Source organism: Nomascus leucogenys, chromosome 22a (assembly GCF_006542625.1).
Source record: "Nomascus leucogenys isolate Asia chromosome 22a, Asia_NLE_v1, whole genome shotgun sequence".
NCBI classification, from domain to species: domain Eukaryota; kingdom Metazoa; phylum Chordata; class Mammalia; order Primates; family Hylobatidae; genus Nomascus; species Nomascus leucogenys.
Window position 1 is genome coordinate 31,973,177 of NC_044402.1, and position 18,106 is coordinate 31,991,282.

Genomic DNA, 18,106 nt, shown 5'->3' on the forward strand with positions numbered 1-18,106 from the left:
TCGATTGAAATTGGTGAAGGGTTTTGTACATACTCAGAAAATCTTGGGATGTGCTGTGAAATCACAGAAAAACTTTCTTATGCTCAAGGAAGACTCTCTGCTCTGGTCTGTTATGACTCTAGATAGTGCCCAGTATATTGCAGTAGGTTGAGGCAGACAGGTCCCAGTCCTTCTCAGTAGGAGGGTAATTGGACTAGATGGTTGTGGGAGGAAGTCCGATTTGGTAGGTATAACATGACATCAAAGATGAAGGCCATGGCGTGCAAGGTATTGTCCTGAAAATCTTGGCATTAAGGCATTCCTCCAGGCAAGCGATGACCATATAGTGACTAGGAATCCTCTGGCAAACATAAAGAAAGTATACCCACAGGTATAATGCTCCTGGTCTTCAGATTGGGGTTCAGAGACAAGTGCTTTTTGTTTTTTGGAGACAGAGTATTGCTCTTGTTGCCCAGGCTGGAGTGCAGTGGTGCGATCTCGGCTCACTGCAACCTCCGCCTCCTGAGTTCAAGCGATTCTCCTGCCTCAGCCTCCCAAGTAGCTGGGATTACAGGTGCCCGCCACCTTGCCCAGCTAATTTTTTGTATTTTTAGTAGACACTAGGTTTCATCATTTCATCATGTTGGCCAGGCTGGTCTCGAACTCCTGACCTCAGGTGATCCACATGCCTTGGCCTCCCAAAGTGCTGGGACTACAGGCGTGAGCCACTGCGCCCGGCCCAGGGAGAGGTCTTGAGTAAATGTTCAGCAATGTGTACGGGCAAGAATGAGGCAGAGCCAGGAGTGGTAGCTCAGGCCTGTAATCCCAGCACTTTGGGAGGCTGAGGTGGGTGGATCACCTGACATGAGTTCGAGACTAGCCTGGACAACATGGTGAAACCCCGTCTCTACTAAAAATACAAAAATTAGCTGGGCATGGTGGCGCAAGCCTGTAGTCCCAGCTACTTGGGAGGCTGAGGCAGGAGAATCGCTTGAACCTGGGAGGCAGAGGTTGCAGTGAGCCGAGCTCATACCATTGCACTCCAGCCTGGGCAACAAATGCGAGACTGTCTCAAAAAAAAAAAAAAAAAAAAAAAAAAGAATGAGGCAGAGTCCATTCCTTAAGGCAATCGAGTGGGCAGGTTCCCAAGACTCAGACGTGGTCAGTTAGGGCCAAAGGGGATATATGAGACTCCAGAGCAATACCAAAGGTCAGTCCTCAGAAAGGGGACACGAGGCCAAAGCTGGGCCAGTAACTGAGAGTTGGGAAAGTACTTCTTACATTTCTCTTGCTTAAGGTGAAGACCAGTCCTACAAACAAGATCAAGGTTAAGCCTATGTGGACCCAGCGGTGAAGGAAGGCTGGTTGCAAAGGTTGAGAATCAGGGAGGACCTGACAAAGAAGCTGAGCTGGTTGCTTTGTCACAAAAAAGGTTGCTAAGGGCTCTGGGAAACCCAACACGGGCTGGGTATGGTGGCTCACACCTGTAATCCCAGCACTTTGGGAGGCTGAGGTAGGCAGATCACCTGAGGCCAGGAGTTCAAGACCAGCCTGGCCAACATGGCGAAACCTTGTCTCTATTAAAAATACAAAAATTAGCTGGGTGCCGTGGCGTGTGCCTATAATCCCAGCTACTCAGGAGGCTGAGGTCAGAGAATAGCTGGGAGGTGGAGGTTACAGTGAGCCAAGATTACACCACTGCACTCCAGCCTATGTGACAGTGAGACAGAAAAAAAAAAAAAAAAAGGAAAGAAAGAAGAAAACCCAACACAAGTTGTATGAATAGGATTTTTATTAATGGTATCTGGTCTGTGGCTTCAATGTTATATTTTGCTGTGCTTGACAGATTTTTTACCATTGAGATGTTTTTTTTTTTTTTTTTTTTTTTTTTTTTTTTTTTTTTTTTTTTTTTCGGAGAACGGGTTCGCTATATTGCCAGGCAGTTCGAATCCTGGCTCAGCTTCCTCCCCTCTTGCTCCCTGAGGCTGGGATACGGCGTGAGCCCCGCGCCGCCTACCATTGAGATGTTTATGGAAGAAAGTTTGAATTTGCTGCCAGGCATCTACCTGTGCCTTTGAGTGAGCCTTTGGCTCGCCTCCATAGAATATTGCCTCACCCAAAACAGCATGCACAGAGGCTCTAGAAGGAGGAAAATAAGGTGGGTCAATACAGTGACCAGTTTCTGGGTAACAGATTATCTGGGGTCTTTCTTTCCCATGAGCTTGTAGCCTTTCAGAGGCTATCTGAGCATAGAATTCACTCTTCCAGCTTTGATCATCCATGCTAACAATAAACAAGAAGGGTCCCTGGGCCTTTTCCAATGGAATAATACTTCGGTGATTGTGTTCCTCCAGTGGATTGCTCCAAGTGTCCATAAAAGTGAGAAATCCTGACTTAGTGATTTTTACTTTTCCAAGATCATCGGCAAGTTTAGGAATAATCATATCCTTATAATGTAGAGGAGCTACTGTGTTGGCTACACAGGCATTGATAAGTACAGTGGCTGTGATACCCTTCAAGAAAGAAGCCATTGAGAGACACAGGTCACCTCCTTTGGAAAATCCAAGAAGCCCAATACTAGGACCTTTCGCCTGTTGAGGAAAAAGAGAAGGAAAACAAGCTTAGAATTCATAAATGGAGGACACAGACAGTGATTTTACATTCTCCAAGTAGCTTTCTTTTTTTTTCTTTTTTGAGATGGAGTCTCGCTCTGTCACCCAGGCTGGAGTGCAGTGGTGCAATCTTGGCTCACTGCAACCTCCGCCTCCTGCAACCTCCGCCTCCCGGGTTCAAGCGATTCTCATGCCTCAGCCTCCCGAGTAGCTGGGATTACAGACGCCCACCACCACGCCCAGCTAATTTTTGTATTTTTAGTAGGACAGGGTTTCACCATGTTGGCCAGGCTGGTCTCAAACTTCTGACCTCAAGTGATCCGCCCGCCTTGGCATCCCAAAGTGCTGGGATTATAGGCATGAGCCACCGTGCCCTGCCAGTAGCTTTCTTAACTATTATTTGCTTTCCTTCCTTATCCAACAATCTGCAAAGCTCAAATATGTCTTCTAATAAGCAAATCAACTGATTTCCTAGTAGGGGGTCATCCTCTAATATTTATGAGGACTGGGTCAGGAGTATACACAGAGGCCCAGACACCCTATACCTAAATATTTCAAAATTATAAATCAAATGAACAAACTGTTAAATACAGTATATTATTTTCTCCTGCCTTGATAAATATACCACCATAACAATTCATAAGGTCAGGCTCAAATTTAAAATCTTGGACTCCACTGGAGTTCTGTACTGGAAGGTGACATAGGGGAGAGGCCAGCCCCTGGGCCCTGCACCACACTCCTTCTCTTCCATCACTGGCTCCTTCATGGACCTTAAGGGGCCTTTCACACATGTGTGTGGACACCCCAGCCTGCAAGTTTAAGGCCTAGGTATATATACACTGACAAACCCAGAAAAGAGGCCTAGGGCCTGGAAGCAGGATCAGAGCTGTTTGGCAGAGAATTCTGGGGTGCCGGATCCCAAGAGCACTAGGGGTTGTAGGGGAGAGAACCCTGCAGGACATCTTATATCTTAGCATTAGAATGTCTGGGTCTCTTTAAACCTGGATGATAACAAAGAGTATATATCATTCCATTTTTAATTATACCAAAATTTGTTGCTGTTGTTGTTGGGTTTTTTTTTTTTTTGAGATGCGGTTTCACTCTTGTTGCCTAGTCTGGAGTGCAATGGTGTAATCTCGACTCACTGCAACCTCTGCCTCCTGAGTTCAAGCAATTCTCCTGCCTCAGCCTCCCGAGTAGCTGGGATTACAGGTGTGCACCACCATGCCCAGCTAATTTTTGTATTTTTAGTAGAGACGGCGTTTCACCATGTTGGCCAGGCTGGTCTCAAACTCCTGACCTCAGGTGATCTGCCTGTCTCGGCCTCCCAAAGTGCTGGGATTACAGATGTGAGCCACTGCACCTGGCCAAAATGTTTTAATTAATTAATTATTTCTGTTATCAGATAAGGACTTTCTTTACAAAACCATAATACCATTATCATACCCAACAAAATTAATGATTACTTCATATAATCAAATACACCATTCTTATTCAAATGTCTCCAGTTGTCTCAAAAATATCTCTTTATAGTCATTTTCTCTATATACATTTACGTTAATCTTATTAAGGAGGAAAATTGAAATCTAGAGAGAGTAACTGCCTTATTCAGAATCATAAGGCCACTCTGTGGTAGACGCAGAGCCAGAACTTTTTTTAGTCCAGTGCTCTTTGAATTTTGGTCCACAATTACAAAGACAACTAGTCAAGTCTTAAGGGATTAGACAGAGATGGGAGAAAATGGAAATAATAATCCTAGTATAAAAACTTTTTTTGAGACGGGGTCTCACTAAATGTTGCCCAGGCTGGTCTTGAACTCCTGGGGTCAAGCAATCCCCCAGTCTCAGCCTCCTAGGTAGCTGGGACTACAGGTGCACATCACCATGCCCAGCTTCCATCCTAGTAACTTTTGAAGGAGACTTGGTATCTCCTGGCATGTTTCTAGTTCCCAGTGTTCTGGTAGGGCTTTTGGATTCAGCCCTGCCTCAGCTCTATCCCCTCTCTTCTGCACTCAGGTGATCACCAGAACCCACCTTTGGATGCTGTAGCATAAAGTCCATGGCTTCTTCAAAGTACTCCAGATGTACATCATTCAGATCTTCGGGGAGGTCTTCAAATCTGAAATAAGCCAGGGTAAGCACAGCAAAACCATGTCCGGCCAGGAGGCTGGCCCTGTATTCACAAAGGCCCCCGCCACTCCCAAACAGATCAATGATCCCAGGAAAGGGCCCCTTGCCTGGAGAACATCACAAATCACAAGGAGCTTTAGATTCTCAAAAGACAGTAAGCAAACAAGTTTTTGAAGCCAAGGAGCTTGGGGGTAGAGAGACTGGCAGAGAAAGAACAAAATGTCTTATTTTCTCAAACAATAATAATAATATAGAGGGATAAAAAAACTACATATTGGGTACAGTGTATACTACTCAGCTGACAGGTGCACTAAAATCTCAGCATTCATCACTGTACAGTTTGTCTGTGTAACCCCAAACCACTTGTACACCAAAAGGTATTGAAATTTAAAAAAATTTTTTTAATTTTTTTGACAGTCTCACTCTGTCACCCAGGCTGAAGTGCAGTGGCGCAATCTCGGCTCACTGCAACCTCTGCCTCCTGGGTTCAAGCAATTCTCCTGCCTCAGCCCCCCAAGTAGCTGGAATTACAGACGTGCACCAGACACCCGGCTAATTTTTTTGTATTTTTAGTAGAGACGAGGTTTTGCCATGTTGGCCAGGCTGGTCTTGAACTCCTGACCTCAGGTGATCTGCCCACCTTGGCCTCCCAAAATGCTGGGATTACAGGTGTGAGCCACTGCAACTGGCCTAAAAATTTTTAATGATATAAATTATTATCACACCACTGCACTCCAGCCTGGGTGACAGAGCAAGACTCCGTCTCAAAAATAATAATAATAATATAAATTATTTTAACAAACAAAAATAAACCAAGTTAGAAATAACATAATGAGGCCAGGCGTGGTGGTTCATGCCTATAATCCCAGTGCTTTGGGAGGTCAAGATAAGAGGACCACTTGAGGCCGGGAATTTACGACCAGCCTGGGCAACACAACAAGACCCCTGTCTTAGCTACTCAGGAGGCAGAGGCAGGAGGATCATCTGAGCCCAAGAATTCGTTTGTGGTGACCTGTGATCACACCACTGCACTGTAGCCTGTAGATCACTGTAGCCTTGAATCCCTGGGCTCAAGTGACCCTCCAGCTTCAAGTAGCTACCCTCCCAAGTAGCTAGGCCCCTATGCTTGGCTAATTTTTTACTTTTTGTAGAAACGGGGTCTCACTATGCTGCCTGGGCTAGTGTCAAACTCCTGGCCTTAAGCAATCCTCCCACCGCAATGCTCCCACCTTGGCCTCTTCAAGTGCTGGGATTTTAAGTGTGAGCCACTGCACTCAGCCTGTTTGTTTGTTTGTTTATTTGTTTGTTTTTGAGACAAGAGTTTCACTCTTGTTGCCCAGGCTGCAGTGAAATGGTGTGATCTCGGCTCACTGCAACCTCCGTCTCCCCTGGGGTTCAAGTGATTCTCCTGCCTCAGCCTCCAGAGTAGCTAGGATTACAGGCATGTGCCACCACACCCAGCTAATTTTGTATTTTTAGTAGAGATGGGGTTTCACCATGCTGGTTAGGCTGGTCTCAAACTCCTGACCTCAGGTGATCTGCCCACCTCGGCCTCCCTAAGTGTTGGGATTACAGGCATGAGCCACTGCGCCCAGCCTTGTTTGTTTTTTGTTGTTGTTGTTGTTTTTGTTTTTTATCAGACAGAGTCTCTCTCTGTTGCCCAGGCTGGAGTGATGTGGTGTGATCTCGGCTCACTGCAACCTCTGCCTCCTGGGTTCAAGCAATTCTCCTGCCTCCGCCTCCTGAGTAGCTGGGATTACAGGCACCTGCCACCACGCCGGGCTAATTTTTTGTATTTTTAGTAGAGACGGGGTTTCACCATCTTGGATCTTGGCCAGGCTGGTCTTGAACTCCTGACCTCGTGATCCACCCACCTCGGTCCTCCAAAGTGCCGGGATTAGAGGCGTGAGCCACCGCGTCTGGCTGCCTTGTTTTTTTTTTTTTTTGAGACGGAGTCTTGCTCTGTCCCCCCAGCTGGAGTGTAATGGTACGATCTTGGCTCACTGCAACCTCTGCCTCCTGGGTTCAAGCGATTCTCCTGCCTCAGCCTCCTGAGTAGCTGAGATTACAGGCACCCACCACCATGCCCAGCTAATGTTTGCATTTTTAGTAGAGATGGTGTTTCACCATATTGGTCAGGCTGGTCTTGAACTCCTGACCTCAGGTGATCCTCCCGCCTCGACCTCCCAAAGTGCTGGGATTACAGGCGTGAGCCACTGTGCCCGGCTCCTTGTTGGTTTTTAATGAAAGGTTTTAGTTGATTCTTAGTCAGTACGATTTTTTTTTTTTTTTTTTTTTTTTTTTTTTGAGACAGGGTCTCGCTCTGTCACCCAGGCTGAAGTGTAGTGGTGTGATCTTGGCTCACTGCAACCTCGGCCTCCCAGGTTCAAGCGATTCTCCCACTTCAGCCTCCCTAGTAGCTGGGACTACATGTGTGAGCCACTACGCCTGGCTAACTTTTTTGTATTATATTATTAGTAGAGGTGGGGTTTCACCATGTTGGCCAGGCTAGTCTTGAACTCCTGGCCTCAAGTGATCCACCCACCTCAGCCTCCCAAAGTGCTAGGATTACAGGTGTGAGCCACTGCGTCTGGCCCAGTCAGTATGATTTATTGAGCTCCTACTATATCCTTGCGAAAGCCTCCAGGAACATGGATATTTAGAAATCTGTAAGATTCAATTCCAGCCCCAGGAATTCACAGTGTAGTGGGCAGCCACGAGTTAAGGCTAAGAATTGCTGAAGTGCTGTAAAAATAAAGCAACTTTTCTTGTTTTGGAGAATAATCACAGAATTCAGTTTAAGGATTCTGTGTGCTGTTGCAACTCTAGAATTTTTTGTTGTTGTTGTTTGAGGCAGGGTTTCACTCTGTTGTCCAGGCTGGAACGCAGTGGTGTGATCTCGGTTCACTGCAACCTCTACTTCCTGATATCAAACAATCCTCCCACCTCAGCCTCCCAAGCAGCTGGGACTACAGGCATGCACCACCATGCCTGCCTAATTTTTTTTGTGTGTGTGGAGACAGAGTTTCACCATGTTGCCCAGGCTGGTCTTGAACTCCTGGGCTCAAGTGATCTGCCCACCTCAGCCTCCCAAAGTGCTGGGATTACAGGCCTGAGTCACTGTGCCCGGCTCAGCATTTTTATATGGTAGAGGTTTAAGTCAGGAATTTAGTTAGAAGGGATTAATCAGGAGTCTTCTTTGTGGGCTAGCTTTACCTAGCAAACATCCTGTGTTTACTTAGACTAGGGTTCCTCAAGCTCAGTAGTACAGACATTTTGAGCAAGATAATTCTTTGTTCTGGCAGTTGTCCTGTGCGTTGTGGAATGTTTAGCAGCATCTCTGGCCTCTGCCTGCTAGATGCCAATAGCACCTCTCCCTTGAGGTATGACAACCACGAATGTCTCCAGATATTGCCAAATTTCCCCCAGGGAGGGCGGCTAATCACTGCAGGTTGAGAACCACGTACAGCATGTTTATGATAGAAGGCAGAGAACTGTCAGGCAGTTTTGTGTGTGTTTTTAAACAATTAAAGGGCATTGCCAATACTGTGGATTTTAGTTTCTTTGGAAGTTTGATGTAAAAGGAGGCAAAAATCATTCTTGCACATCAGCTTAAGGTTTTGCCCATATCGTATTCAAACAAAACCACATGGCTGGCACATAGTGGCTCTCAATAAATATATAATAAGTTGAATGCACTATTCAGCACATAGCTAAAGTGGCAGTGCCTCCAGGGAGGGACGTGAAACTTAAAAAGGAAAGACTGGAGTAGCTACTCAGGAGGCTGAGGCGAGAGGACTTGAGCCCAGGAGTTCGAGGCTGCAGTGTGAGTTATGATCCAGCCAGGGCACTCCAGCCTGGGCAACAGCGGACGCCCAGAGACTCGGAATCCATGACAGACTCTGGAGCGAAAGAACAAGTTCAGGGATGTTCCACAATCACGCGATTCCCAGGACAGGCAAGGGGCCGGTGGGGGTCGCAGAGCTAGACCAAATTCTGGGCAGACTACTCACCCGGTGGCAGGAAGAGCGCGGCGCGCACCCGGCCCGCGCGCACCGGCTCGCGCCGCACCCCCGGCCGGAGGAAGTCACGCTTGATCTGCGCCCGGCACAGCAGCCGCCCGGGGTCGGGGTCGTGGCCGTCCAGCACTTCCAGCTCCAGGGCGAAGGGCGTCCGCACGTCGCGCTTCACCAGCCGCACCAAGGCTTTCTCCGGCTCCAACGCCCAGAGCAGTGCCATGGGCTCGAGCCCCGCGAAGCTGCCTCCCAGCGCGGGCGCGCGCTCCAGGTCCAGCTCGCCGCGGGCGTCGGCGCGGTAGCGCGCGTGGGCCCGGAAGAGCGCGCCCTTCTCGTCGCGCAGGGACGTGCGCAGCGTGACCGGCTGCTCCGGGGCCAGGCCGCGCACGGCGATGCGCACTGGCTCGTCCCAGCAGCAGCGGCCCGCGGGCTCCAGGATCAGCGTCGCTGCCATCCCGACCTGGGTAGAACAGGGGCGACCCAGCTCCGCGGAGTCAGTGGGCGGGCCTAGCGGCTTTGCCCAGCGCTGGAAAGTAGTCGAGGGCGGAGCCCTTAACACTACTCCCATTGGTTGGACTTGGGGACAGGCTCCAGGCCGCTGCGTGGGGCGCCTAGAATTTGTGCAAATACACCAGTGTCCCAAATGAAAGAGTATCTGCTGAAATAAGAGTTAATGACCAATCTGGCAGGGCGCGGTGGCTCACGCCTGTGATCCTAGAACTTTGGGAGGCCGAAGTGGGTGGATCACACCTAAGGTTAGGAGTTCGAGACCAGCCTGATCAACACAATGAAACCGCATCTCTACTAAAAATACAAAATAGCCAGGTGTGGTGGCGTATGCCTGTAATCCCGGCTACTTGGGAGGCTGAGGCAGGAGAATTGCTTGAACCCAGGAGGCAGAGGTTGCACTGAGCCAAGATCGCACCATTGTACTCCAGCCTAGGCAACAAGGGCAAAACTCCATCTAAAAAAAAAAAGTTAATGACTATTCCTGCAATCCAATGTGGTGAGTGTCGAAATAGAGGCACAGAAACCACTGAGAGCTAAAGGATTGAGAGAGATACAGTCCAAGAATCTAGATTTTGAAAACGCATCCCAGGTGATTGTACTCAGGTGACCCCTTGGAGAAACATGGTCGTAATCCGTCCTTTACCCCTCAGTCCCTTACCAAGCCTTTTTTCCAGGGCTAATGGTACCTGGAGCAAAGCTGACGTTTAGGGAGGCAGACCTAGCCGAGCTCTGGTCTGACCCTGATCCTTAATATTAATACCTGGTGATCTTTAGCAAGAAACATAACCCTCTAAATTCAGTTTTCTTGTTTGAAAAGGCTTATTGTGACCATTAAATGGGCTAATGTGTAAAAGCACTACACTGACACACCTGTAGGGTTAGTACCCAGTGAAAGTTTTGTTTTGTTTCTTACCTCACAAATCTAATCACTGGCAGAATCCCTTTTGGGTTATATGCATACAGAGTTCTGGCAGTAAGCAAGTGGCACTCTCAGGCTGTGTAATTGAGGAGAGTTTTATAAAGGTACTATCTACAAAGGCATGGACAAGATTTAAAAACAAAAACAATGAAACAAGATTCGGTGTAGAACCCTGAATCTGAAGGTTCAAGGGAAGGGGGCAGTCTGATAGGAGTTGTACCTTTTCTAGAAGGAACCTATGGTTTGTGGTAGGAAGGAGGAGACTATAAGTCCCTTGACTCTCCTCTTGTTTTTCAGTTTTTCTCTTTGGCCAAACCCAACCACACAGCTCAGCCTAGCTGGGAACATAGCGGGGTGGAGAAGAGAGAAGAGCATATAGTGATGCCCAGCTCAGTAAACATGTATAAACTGAACAAAAAGGTATTAGTCTCTATGAAGCAAGTTCACTGTATGCTGGTTACCAACTTGTCTGAGTCCAGTGAGAAAACACATTCATATATTTAATACAACAATTTACATGAACTGGATTTATTACTTACAGATAGGCAGCAAAGAATGACAGAAGCCTAAGAATCATTGGAAACCAGTCCCCCAAGGCTCAGGAATGCTGCCTGGATGATGGAGTCTCATGTGCGTGTGCCCCACTTGCACTGCAGCTGCCCTGAGTTTTGTACTCTGGGGTCATGTGACTGCTGGGCTAAAGCATTGAAAGACATCCTGTTTGTAGGGAGGGGCTGGAATAGAGCCAGGGCTATTCCAGCCAGTCCGTCCCTATCTCAGGATGTTACATTCCCAGCACATTCTATACTTGAGAACAAATAGTGAGAAAGAGGGGAGAAATGGGTCAGTCCAAGGCCAACCAGAGAACTGCCCTGCAGTCCATCCCCAACCCAGATACCTCCTTTAGTAAACCTAGTACATTTCATGTGCCCTCCAGACCCCCAGGATCTGGAGGCAGAGGTTTGTCTAATCATATTAATATGGCACCTTGGTTGGGCACCGTGGCTCATGCCTGTAATCCCAGCACTTTGGGAGGCCGAGGGGGGGCGGATGACTTGGGGTCAGGAGTTTGAGACCAGCCTGGCCAACATGGTGAAACCCTGTCTCTACTAAAAATACAAAAATTAGCTGAACGTGGCGGCATGCGCCTGTAATCCCAGCTATTCAGAAGGCCGGGGCAGGAGAATTGCTTGAACCCGGGAGGTGGCGATTGCAGTGAGCCGAGATCTCACCACTGCTCTCCAGCCTGAGCAACAGAGTGAGACTCCGTCTAAAAAAAAAAAAAAAAGCGACACCTTGACTGACACAATCTTGGTGCAACATTATTAAGCCATGGCCAGAATACGTTGCGCTAGGCCCAGGAGACTACCGTAATAAGCGGGATGATCAGGCTTGCTTGGAGCTGTGGCCTACCCCCAAGTCCTAGTGATCCTGGTAAGAAGTTGTTAAAGAGCCAGGCGCGGCGGCTCACGCTTGTAATCCCAGCACTTTGGGAGGCCGAGGCGGGCGGATCACAAGGTCAGGAGATCGAGACGACGGTGAAACCCTGTCTCTACTAAAAATACAAAAAAATAGCCGGGCGTGGTGGCGGGCGCCTGTAGTCCCAGCCACTCGGAGAGGCTGAGGCAGGAAAATGGCGTGAACCTGGGAGGCAGAGCTTGCAGTGAGCCGAGATCATGCCACCGCACGCCAGCCTGGGTGACAGAGCGAGACTCTGTCTCAAAAAAAAAAAGAAGTTGTTAAAGAGGTCCAAGAAAGATTCTTTAGGTAGCCACTCTGACTGCAGCCAGTAGGCCTGCTTCCAGATCTCCTCTACCTATGTCTCCACCATGCCTGAGCTGTTTATCCAGGTACACCAGGAGGTGTTGGCAGTGGCACACACTCCTCCAATTAGTCTAAAAAAAAAAGGCTAGAGGAATTCTGTTGTTTAAAACAACCTGATTGGGTGCGGTGGGTCATGCCTGTAATCCCAGCACTTTGGGAGGCCGAGGAGGGTGGATCACAAGGTCAAGAGTTCGAGACCAGTCTGGACAACATGATGAAACCCCATCTCTACTAAAAATACAAAAAAATTAGCCTGGCATGGTGGTGCATGCCTGTAGTCCCAGCTACTCGGGAGACTGAGGCAGGAGAATCACTTGAACCTGGGAGGCGGAGGTTGTGGTGAGCCGAGATTGCGCCACTGCATTCCAGCCTGGGCAACAGAGTGAGACTCCGTCTCAAAAAAAATAAAAAATAAAAAATATTTTAAAAAAAAATAATAAAACAACCTTGTCAAGGGAGTTGAAGGATGTCCCTGGGCTGCCAAGGCAGTGGCACTGGAAGCAGAAATATCAGGCATAGTTTTCTTATCATTTTTTTCATGAGCACTGACGCCTATGTATGGTACCAAAAGTTTCATAGAGGACTTAAACCTAGAATCAGCCACGACCTGGCAGGTTCCTAACAAGCATGGGTGCATACTTTTAGGCTACCGGCCCAGTAATGTGTCTTGTACCCATGGGTGATAGGCAGGAGCACCCCCAGCATGCCCAATGTCCAGGATCCCATCATCTGCCAGCTTTCCAGGTATGACATTGTCCATCCTATGTTTGGCTCACTCCCAGATCACCCACAGAGGAAGAGGCAGCTTTTGGATGCACACTGCATCATTTGATTCAGCGACCCAGTCATGGCTATGGAGGATTGGTATTCACCGGCCAATTCTCATTGATGGCATAGTGACATGAGCTCAGTCTCCCCCATACAATCAATATCGTTCACGAAACCTGTACACAGAGGGTTAGCATTACACGTGATATGGTTTGGCTCTGTCCCCACCCAAATCTCATCTTGAATTATAGTTCCCGTAATCCCCATATGTCCTGGGAGGGACCTGGTGGGAGGAAATTGAATCATGGAGGTGGTTAGTCTCATGCTGTTCTGGTGATAGTTAGTTCTCATGTGATCTGATGGTTTTATAAAGACTTTCCCCCTTTTGCTCAGCACTTTTTGTTGCCGCCATGTGAAGAAGGACATGTTTGCTTCCCCTTCTGCCATGATTGCAAGTTTCCTGAGGCCTCCTCAGCCATGTTGAACTGTGAGTCAATTAAATCTCTTTCCTTTGTAAATTACCCCATCTCAGGTATGCCTTTATTAGCAGTGTAAGAACAGACTAATACAGTAAGTTAGTACCACAGAGAGTGGGGCGCTGCTGTAAAGATACCCAAAATGTGGAAGCGACTTTGGAACTGGGTAACAGGCAGTGGTTGGCACCGTTTAGAGGGCTCAGAAGAAGACAGGAAAGCGTGGGAAAGTTTAGAACTGCCTACAGACTTGGAGGGCTCAGAAGACAGAAATATGTGAGGAAGTTTGGAACTTCCTAGAGACTCATTAAATGGCTTTCACCAAAATGCTGATAATGATATGAACAATGAAGTCCAGGCTGAGGTGGTCTCAGATGGAGATGGGAAACTTGTTGGGAGCTGAAGTAAAGGTCACTCTTGCTATGTAAAGAGGCTAGTGGCATTTTGCCCCTGCCCCAGAGATCTGTGGAACTTTGAACTTGAGAGAGATGATTTAGGGTAACTGGCAGAAGAAATATGTAAGCAGCAAAGCGTTCAAGAGGAAGCAGAGCATAAAAGTTTGGAAATTTTGCAGACTGACTATGCTATAGAAAAGAAAAACCCTGGCTGGGCACAGTGGCTCATGCCTATAATCCCAGCACTTTGGGAGGCCAAGGCAGGTGGATCACGAGGTCAGGAGTTCAAGATCAGCCTGGCCAAGGTGGTGAAACCCTGTCTCTACTAAAAATACAAAAATTAGCTGGGCACAGTGGCAGGCGCCTGTAATCCCAGCTACTCGGGAGGCTGAGGCAGGCGAATCGCTTGAACCCTGGAGGCGGGGCTTGCAGTGAGCCGAGATTGCACCACTGTACTCCAGCCTGGGCAACAGAGCAAGACTCCGTCTCAAAAGAAAAAAGAAAAAAAAAAAAGAAAACCCTGCTGGGCATGGTGGTTCATGCCTATAATCCTGGCACTTTGGGAGGCCGAGGTGGGTGGATCACCTGAATTCAGGAGTTCGAGACCAGCCTGGTGAACTTGGTGAAACCCCATCTCTACTAATAATACAAAAATTAGCCAGGCGTGATGGTGCACACCTGTAATCCCAGCTACTTGGGAGGCTGAGGCAGGAGAATTGCTTGAACCCGGGAGACTGAGGTTGCAGTGAGCCCAGATCGCTCCATTGCACTCCAGCCTGGATGACAAGAGTGAAACTCTGTCTCCAAAAAAAAAAAAAAAGAAAAGAAAAGAAAACCCTATTTTCTGGGGAGAAAATCAAGCTGGCTGCAGAAACTTGCATAAGTAACAAGGAGCCTAATGATAATCACCAAGACAATGGGGATAATGTCTCCAGGATTATGTCACAGACCTTCACGGCAGCCCCTCCCATCACAGGCCTGGAGGCCTAGAAGGGAAAAATGATTTCTTGGTCTGGGTCTAGACCCCCCCTGCTGTGTGTAGCCTTGTGACTTGGTGCCCTGTGTCCCAGCCATTCCAGCCCTGGCTAAAAGGGGCCAAGGTACAGTTCAGGACATTTCTCTTTTTTTTTTTTTTTTTTTTTTTTTTTTTGAGACTGAGTCTCTGTCACCCAGACTGGAGTGCAGTGGTGCAATCTCGGCTCACTTCAACCTCTGCTTCCCAGGTTCAAGCAATTCTCCTGCCTCAGCCTCCCGAGTAGCTGGGATTACAGGCATGTGCTACCACACCCAGCTAATTTTTGTATTTTTAGTAGAGACAGGGTTTCACCATGTTGGCCAGGCTGATCTTGAACTCCTGACCTTGTGATCCACCCACCTCGACCTCCCAAAGTGCTGGGATTACAGGCATGAACCACAGTGCCCGGCCTCCATCTTGTTTTATGTCCTTGAGAGCTTGACCTTGTAACCACAAGGTGGTACTTCCTCTTGGTCTCCACCTTCCAGGGAACAGGAATTTGGGGGGATCATGTTATAGTTAGCTCTAAAAATTATTGAGTAGTTAAAAGCCTTTGCAAGCTCAGAATCAACTACTCTAGACTCCTTCTGGGAAGGTGAATGAAGACTGCCCAGTGCTGTAGCTCAGTTGCTAAGGCTTTGATCTCTTACACAGTGGCCTAGGTTCAATTCCTGGCTCAGGGAAGAAGTCCTTTCCGGTTTGATATCTGTGTGACCTTTACCATTTGTTGATTCTCTTCCCCTCCACAAACCATTTTGAATTTTCCTTTCTCTGTGCACCTGGGAGGTTACCTTTGGTAAGGCTCAAAAGCGAGACATATTGGCAGTTTTGTAACCACCCAATTGGTTCACCTTGCCTGCTTCCTAGACAGAGCTGATTCTGTAACCACCAAATGGGTTCACCTTGATCACCGCCTAGATAGACCCTATTTCTCAAGATTTGCAACAGAGAAGGAGTAATTCACACAGAGCCAGCTGTGTGGGAGACCGGAGTTTTATTATTACTCAAATCAGTCTCCCCGAGTGTTCGAGGATCACAGTTTTTTTGTTTGTTTGTTTGTTTGTTTATTTTGAGACAGAGTTTCACTCTTGTTGCCCAGGCTGGAGTGCAATGGTGGGATCTTGCCTTACTGCAACCTCTGCCTCCCGGGTTCAAGTGATTCTCCTGCCTCAGCCTCCCGAGTAGCTGGGATTACAGGCATGCACCATCATGCCTGGATAATTTTGTATTTTTAGTAGAGACGGGGTTTCTCCATGTTGGTCAGGCTGGTCTCGAACTCCTGATCTCAGGGAGGATCACAGTTTTTATGGACAACTTGGTGGGTGGGGGGAAGTCAGTGAGCCAGGAGTGCTGATTGATTAGGTAGGAGATGAAATCACGGGGAATTGAAGCTGTTCTTTTGTGCTGAGTCAGTTCCTGGGTGGGGGCCACAAGATCAGATGAGCCAGTTAATCAATCTGGGTGGTACCAGCTGATCCCTGAAGTGTAGGGTCTGCAAAATATCTCAAGCACTGATCTTAGGAAGTTTAGGGAGGGTTAGAATCTTGTAGCCCCCAGCCAGGCGCCGTGGCTCATATCTGTAATCCCAGTACTTTGGAAGGCTGAGGCGGGTGGATCACCTGAGGTCAGGAGTTCAAGACCAGCCTGGCCAATGTGGTGAAACCCCGTCTCTACTAAAAATGCAAAAATTAGCTGGGCATGTTGGCAGGCGCCTGTAATCCCAGCTCCTTGGTGGGGCTGAGGTAGGAGAATTGCTTGAGCCCAGGAGATGGAGGTTGCAGTGAGCCAAGAATGTGCCACTGCACTCCAGCCTGGGCAATAGAGCAAGACTCTGTCTCAAAAAAAAAAAAAAAAAAAAAAAGAATCTTATAGCCTCCAGCTGCATGACTCCTAAACCATAATTTCTAATCTTGTGGCTGATGTTAGTAGTCTAGTTCCCAGGCAAGGAAATTTGTTTTTGGGAAAGGGCTATTATCATCTTTGTTTTAAACTATAACCTATAAACTAAGTTCCTCCCAAAGTTAGTTTAGCCTACACCAAGGAATGAACAAGGACACCTTGGAGGTTAGAAGCAAGGTGGAGTCGGTTAAGTTAGATCTCTTTCACTGTCTCAGTCATAATTTTGCAAAGGCGGTTTCAATCTGGCATGGCTAGAGTCGGGTAATAAGACATTTAAAAGGCCTTTTTTTTTGTTTTTTGAGACAGAGTCTCGCTCTGTCGCCCAGGCTGGAGTGCAGTGGCGTGATCTCGGCTCACTGCAAGCTCCGCCTCCCGGGTTCACGCCATTCTCCTGCCTCAGCCTCCCTGAGTAGTTGGGCGTGGTGGCGCGTGCCTGTAGTCCCAGCTACTTGGGAGGTTGAGGCAGCAGAATCACTTGAATCTGGGAAGTGTGGAGGTTGAAGTGAGCTGAGATCACACCATTGCACTCCAGCCTGGGCAACAGAGCAAGACTCCAGCTCAGAAAACAAAACAAAACAAAAAACAAGAAACTGGGCCAGGTGCAGTGGCTCATGCCTGTAATCTCAGCATTTTCAGAGGCCGAGGCGGGTGGATGACTTGAGGTCAGGAGTTTGAGACCAGCCTAGCCAACATGGTGAAGCCCTATCTCTACTAAAGTTACAAAAATTAGCCAGGCATGGTGGCAGGCGCCTGTAGTCCCAGCTACTTGGGAGGCTGAGGCAGGAGAATTGCTTGAACCCAGAAAGTGGAGGTTGCAATGAGCTGAGATTGAGCCACTGCAGCCCAGCCTGGGTTATAGAGCAAGACTCCATCTCAAAAAAAAAAAAAAAAAAAAGAAAGAAACTAGCAAATGAAAAATCTTACAACTACTGGATTTTCTTCTGTCTGTTTGTGTAGTTGTATATATGTGTTATGTGTGTGATGTTTGATAAAAGGACTCTAATTAATTGGCTTAAAGAAAAATAAGCATCTGCCGGGCGTGGTGGCTCACGCCTGTAATCCCAGCACTTTGGGAGGCCAAGGCAGGCACATCATGAGGTCAAGAGATCCAGACCACCCTGGCCAAAATGGTGAAACCCTGTCTCTACTAAAAATACAAAAATTAGCTGGGTGTGGTGCTGCGCACCTGTAGTCCCAACTACTCAGGAGGCTGAGGCAGAAGAATTGCTTGAACCCGGGAGGAAGAGGCTGCAGTGAGCCGAGATCGCACCACTGCACTCCAACCTGGCAACAGAGCAAGACTCCATCTAAAAAAAAAAAAAAAAAAGAGGCCAGGCGCGGTGGCTCACGCTTGTAATCCCAGCACTTTGGGAGGCCAAGGCAGGCGGATCACGAGGTCAGGAGATCGAGACCACGGTGAAACCCCGTCTCTACTAAAAAATACAAAAAAATTAGCCGGGCGTAGTGGCGGGCGCCTGTAGTCCCAGCTACTCAGAGAGGCTGAGGCCGAATGGCGTGAACCCGGGGGGTGGAACTTGCAGTGAGCCCAGATTGCGCGACTGTACTC

The 18,106-nt window shown here is 48.0% G+C and overlaps 1 protein-coding gene across 2 annotated transcripts; it reads right to left on the reverse strand.

Annotated features, from left to right (window-relative positions):
* Window positions 1-1,753: 1,753 nt before the first annotated feature.
* Window positions 1,754-10,801, reverse strand: ACOT6 (acyl-CoA thioesterase 6). Of its 2 annotated transcripts, XM_030803821.1 has the most exons (5): window positions 10,705-10,801; window positions 10,160-10,241; window positions 4,625-4,827; window positions 2,006-2,570; window positions 1,754-1,843 (listed from the first exon to the last, which is right to left on the reverse strand). In XM_030803821.1, the coding sequence occupies exons 3-5, from the start codon at window positions 4,649-4,651 to the stop codon at window positions 1,803-1,805; spliced, it is 633 nt and encodes a 210-aa protein (XP_030659681.1). In that variant the 5' UTR covers window positions 4,652-4,827; window positions 10,160-10,241; window positions 10,705-10,801; the 3' UTR covers window positions 1,754-1,802. The 2 variants fall into 2 exon arrangements, with proteins under 2 accessions (XP_030659681.1, XP_030659680.1); XM_030803820.1 differs by lacking the exons at window positions 10,160-10,241; window positions 10,705-10,801 and adding an exon at window positions 8,734-9,190 and having other exon boundaries at window positions 1,778-1,843.
* Window positions 10,802-18,106: the final 7,305 nt, after the last annotated feature.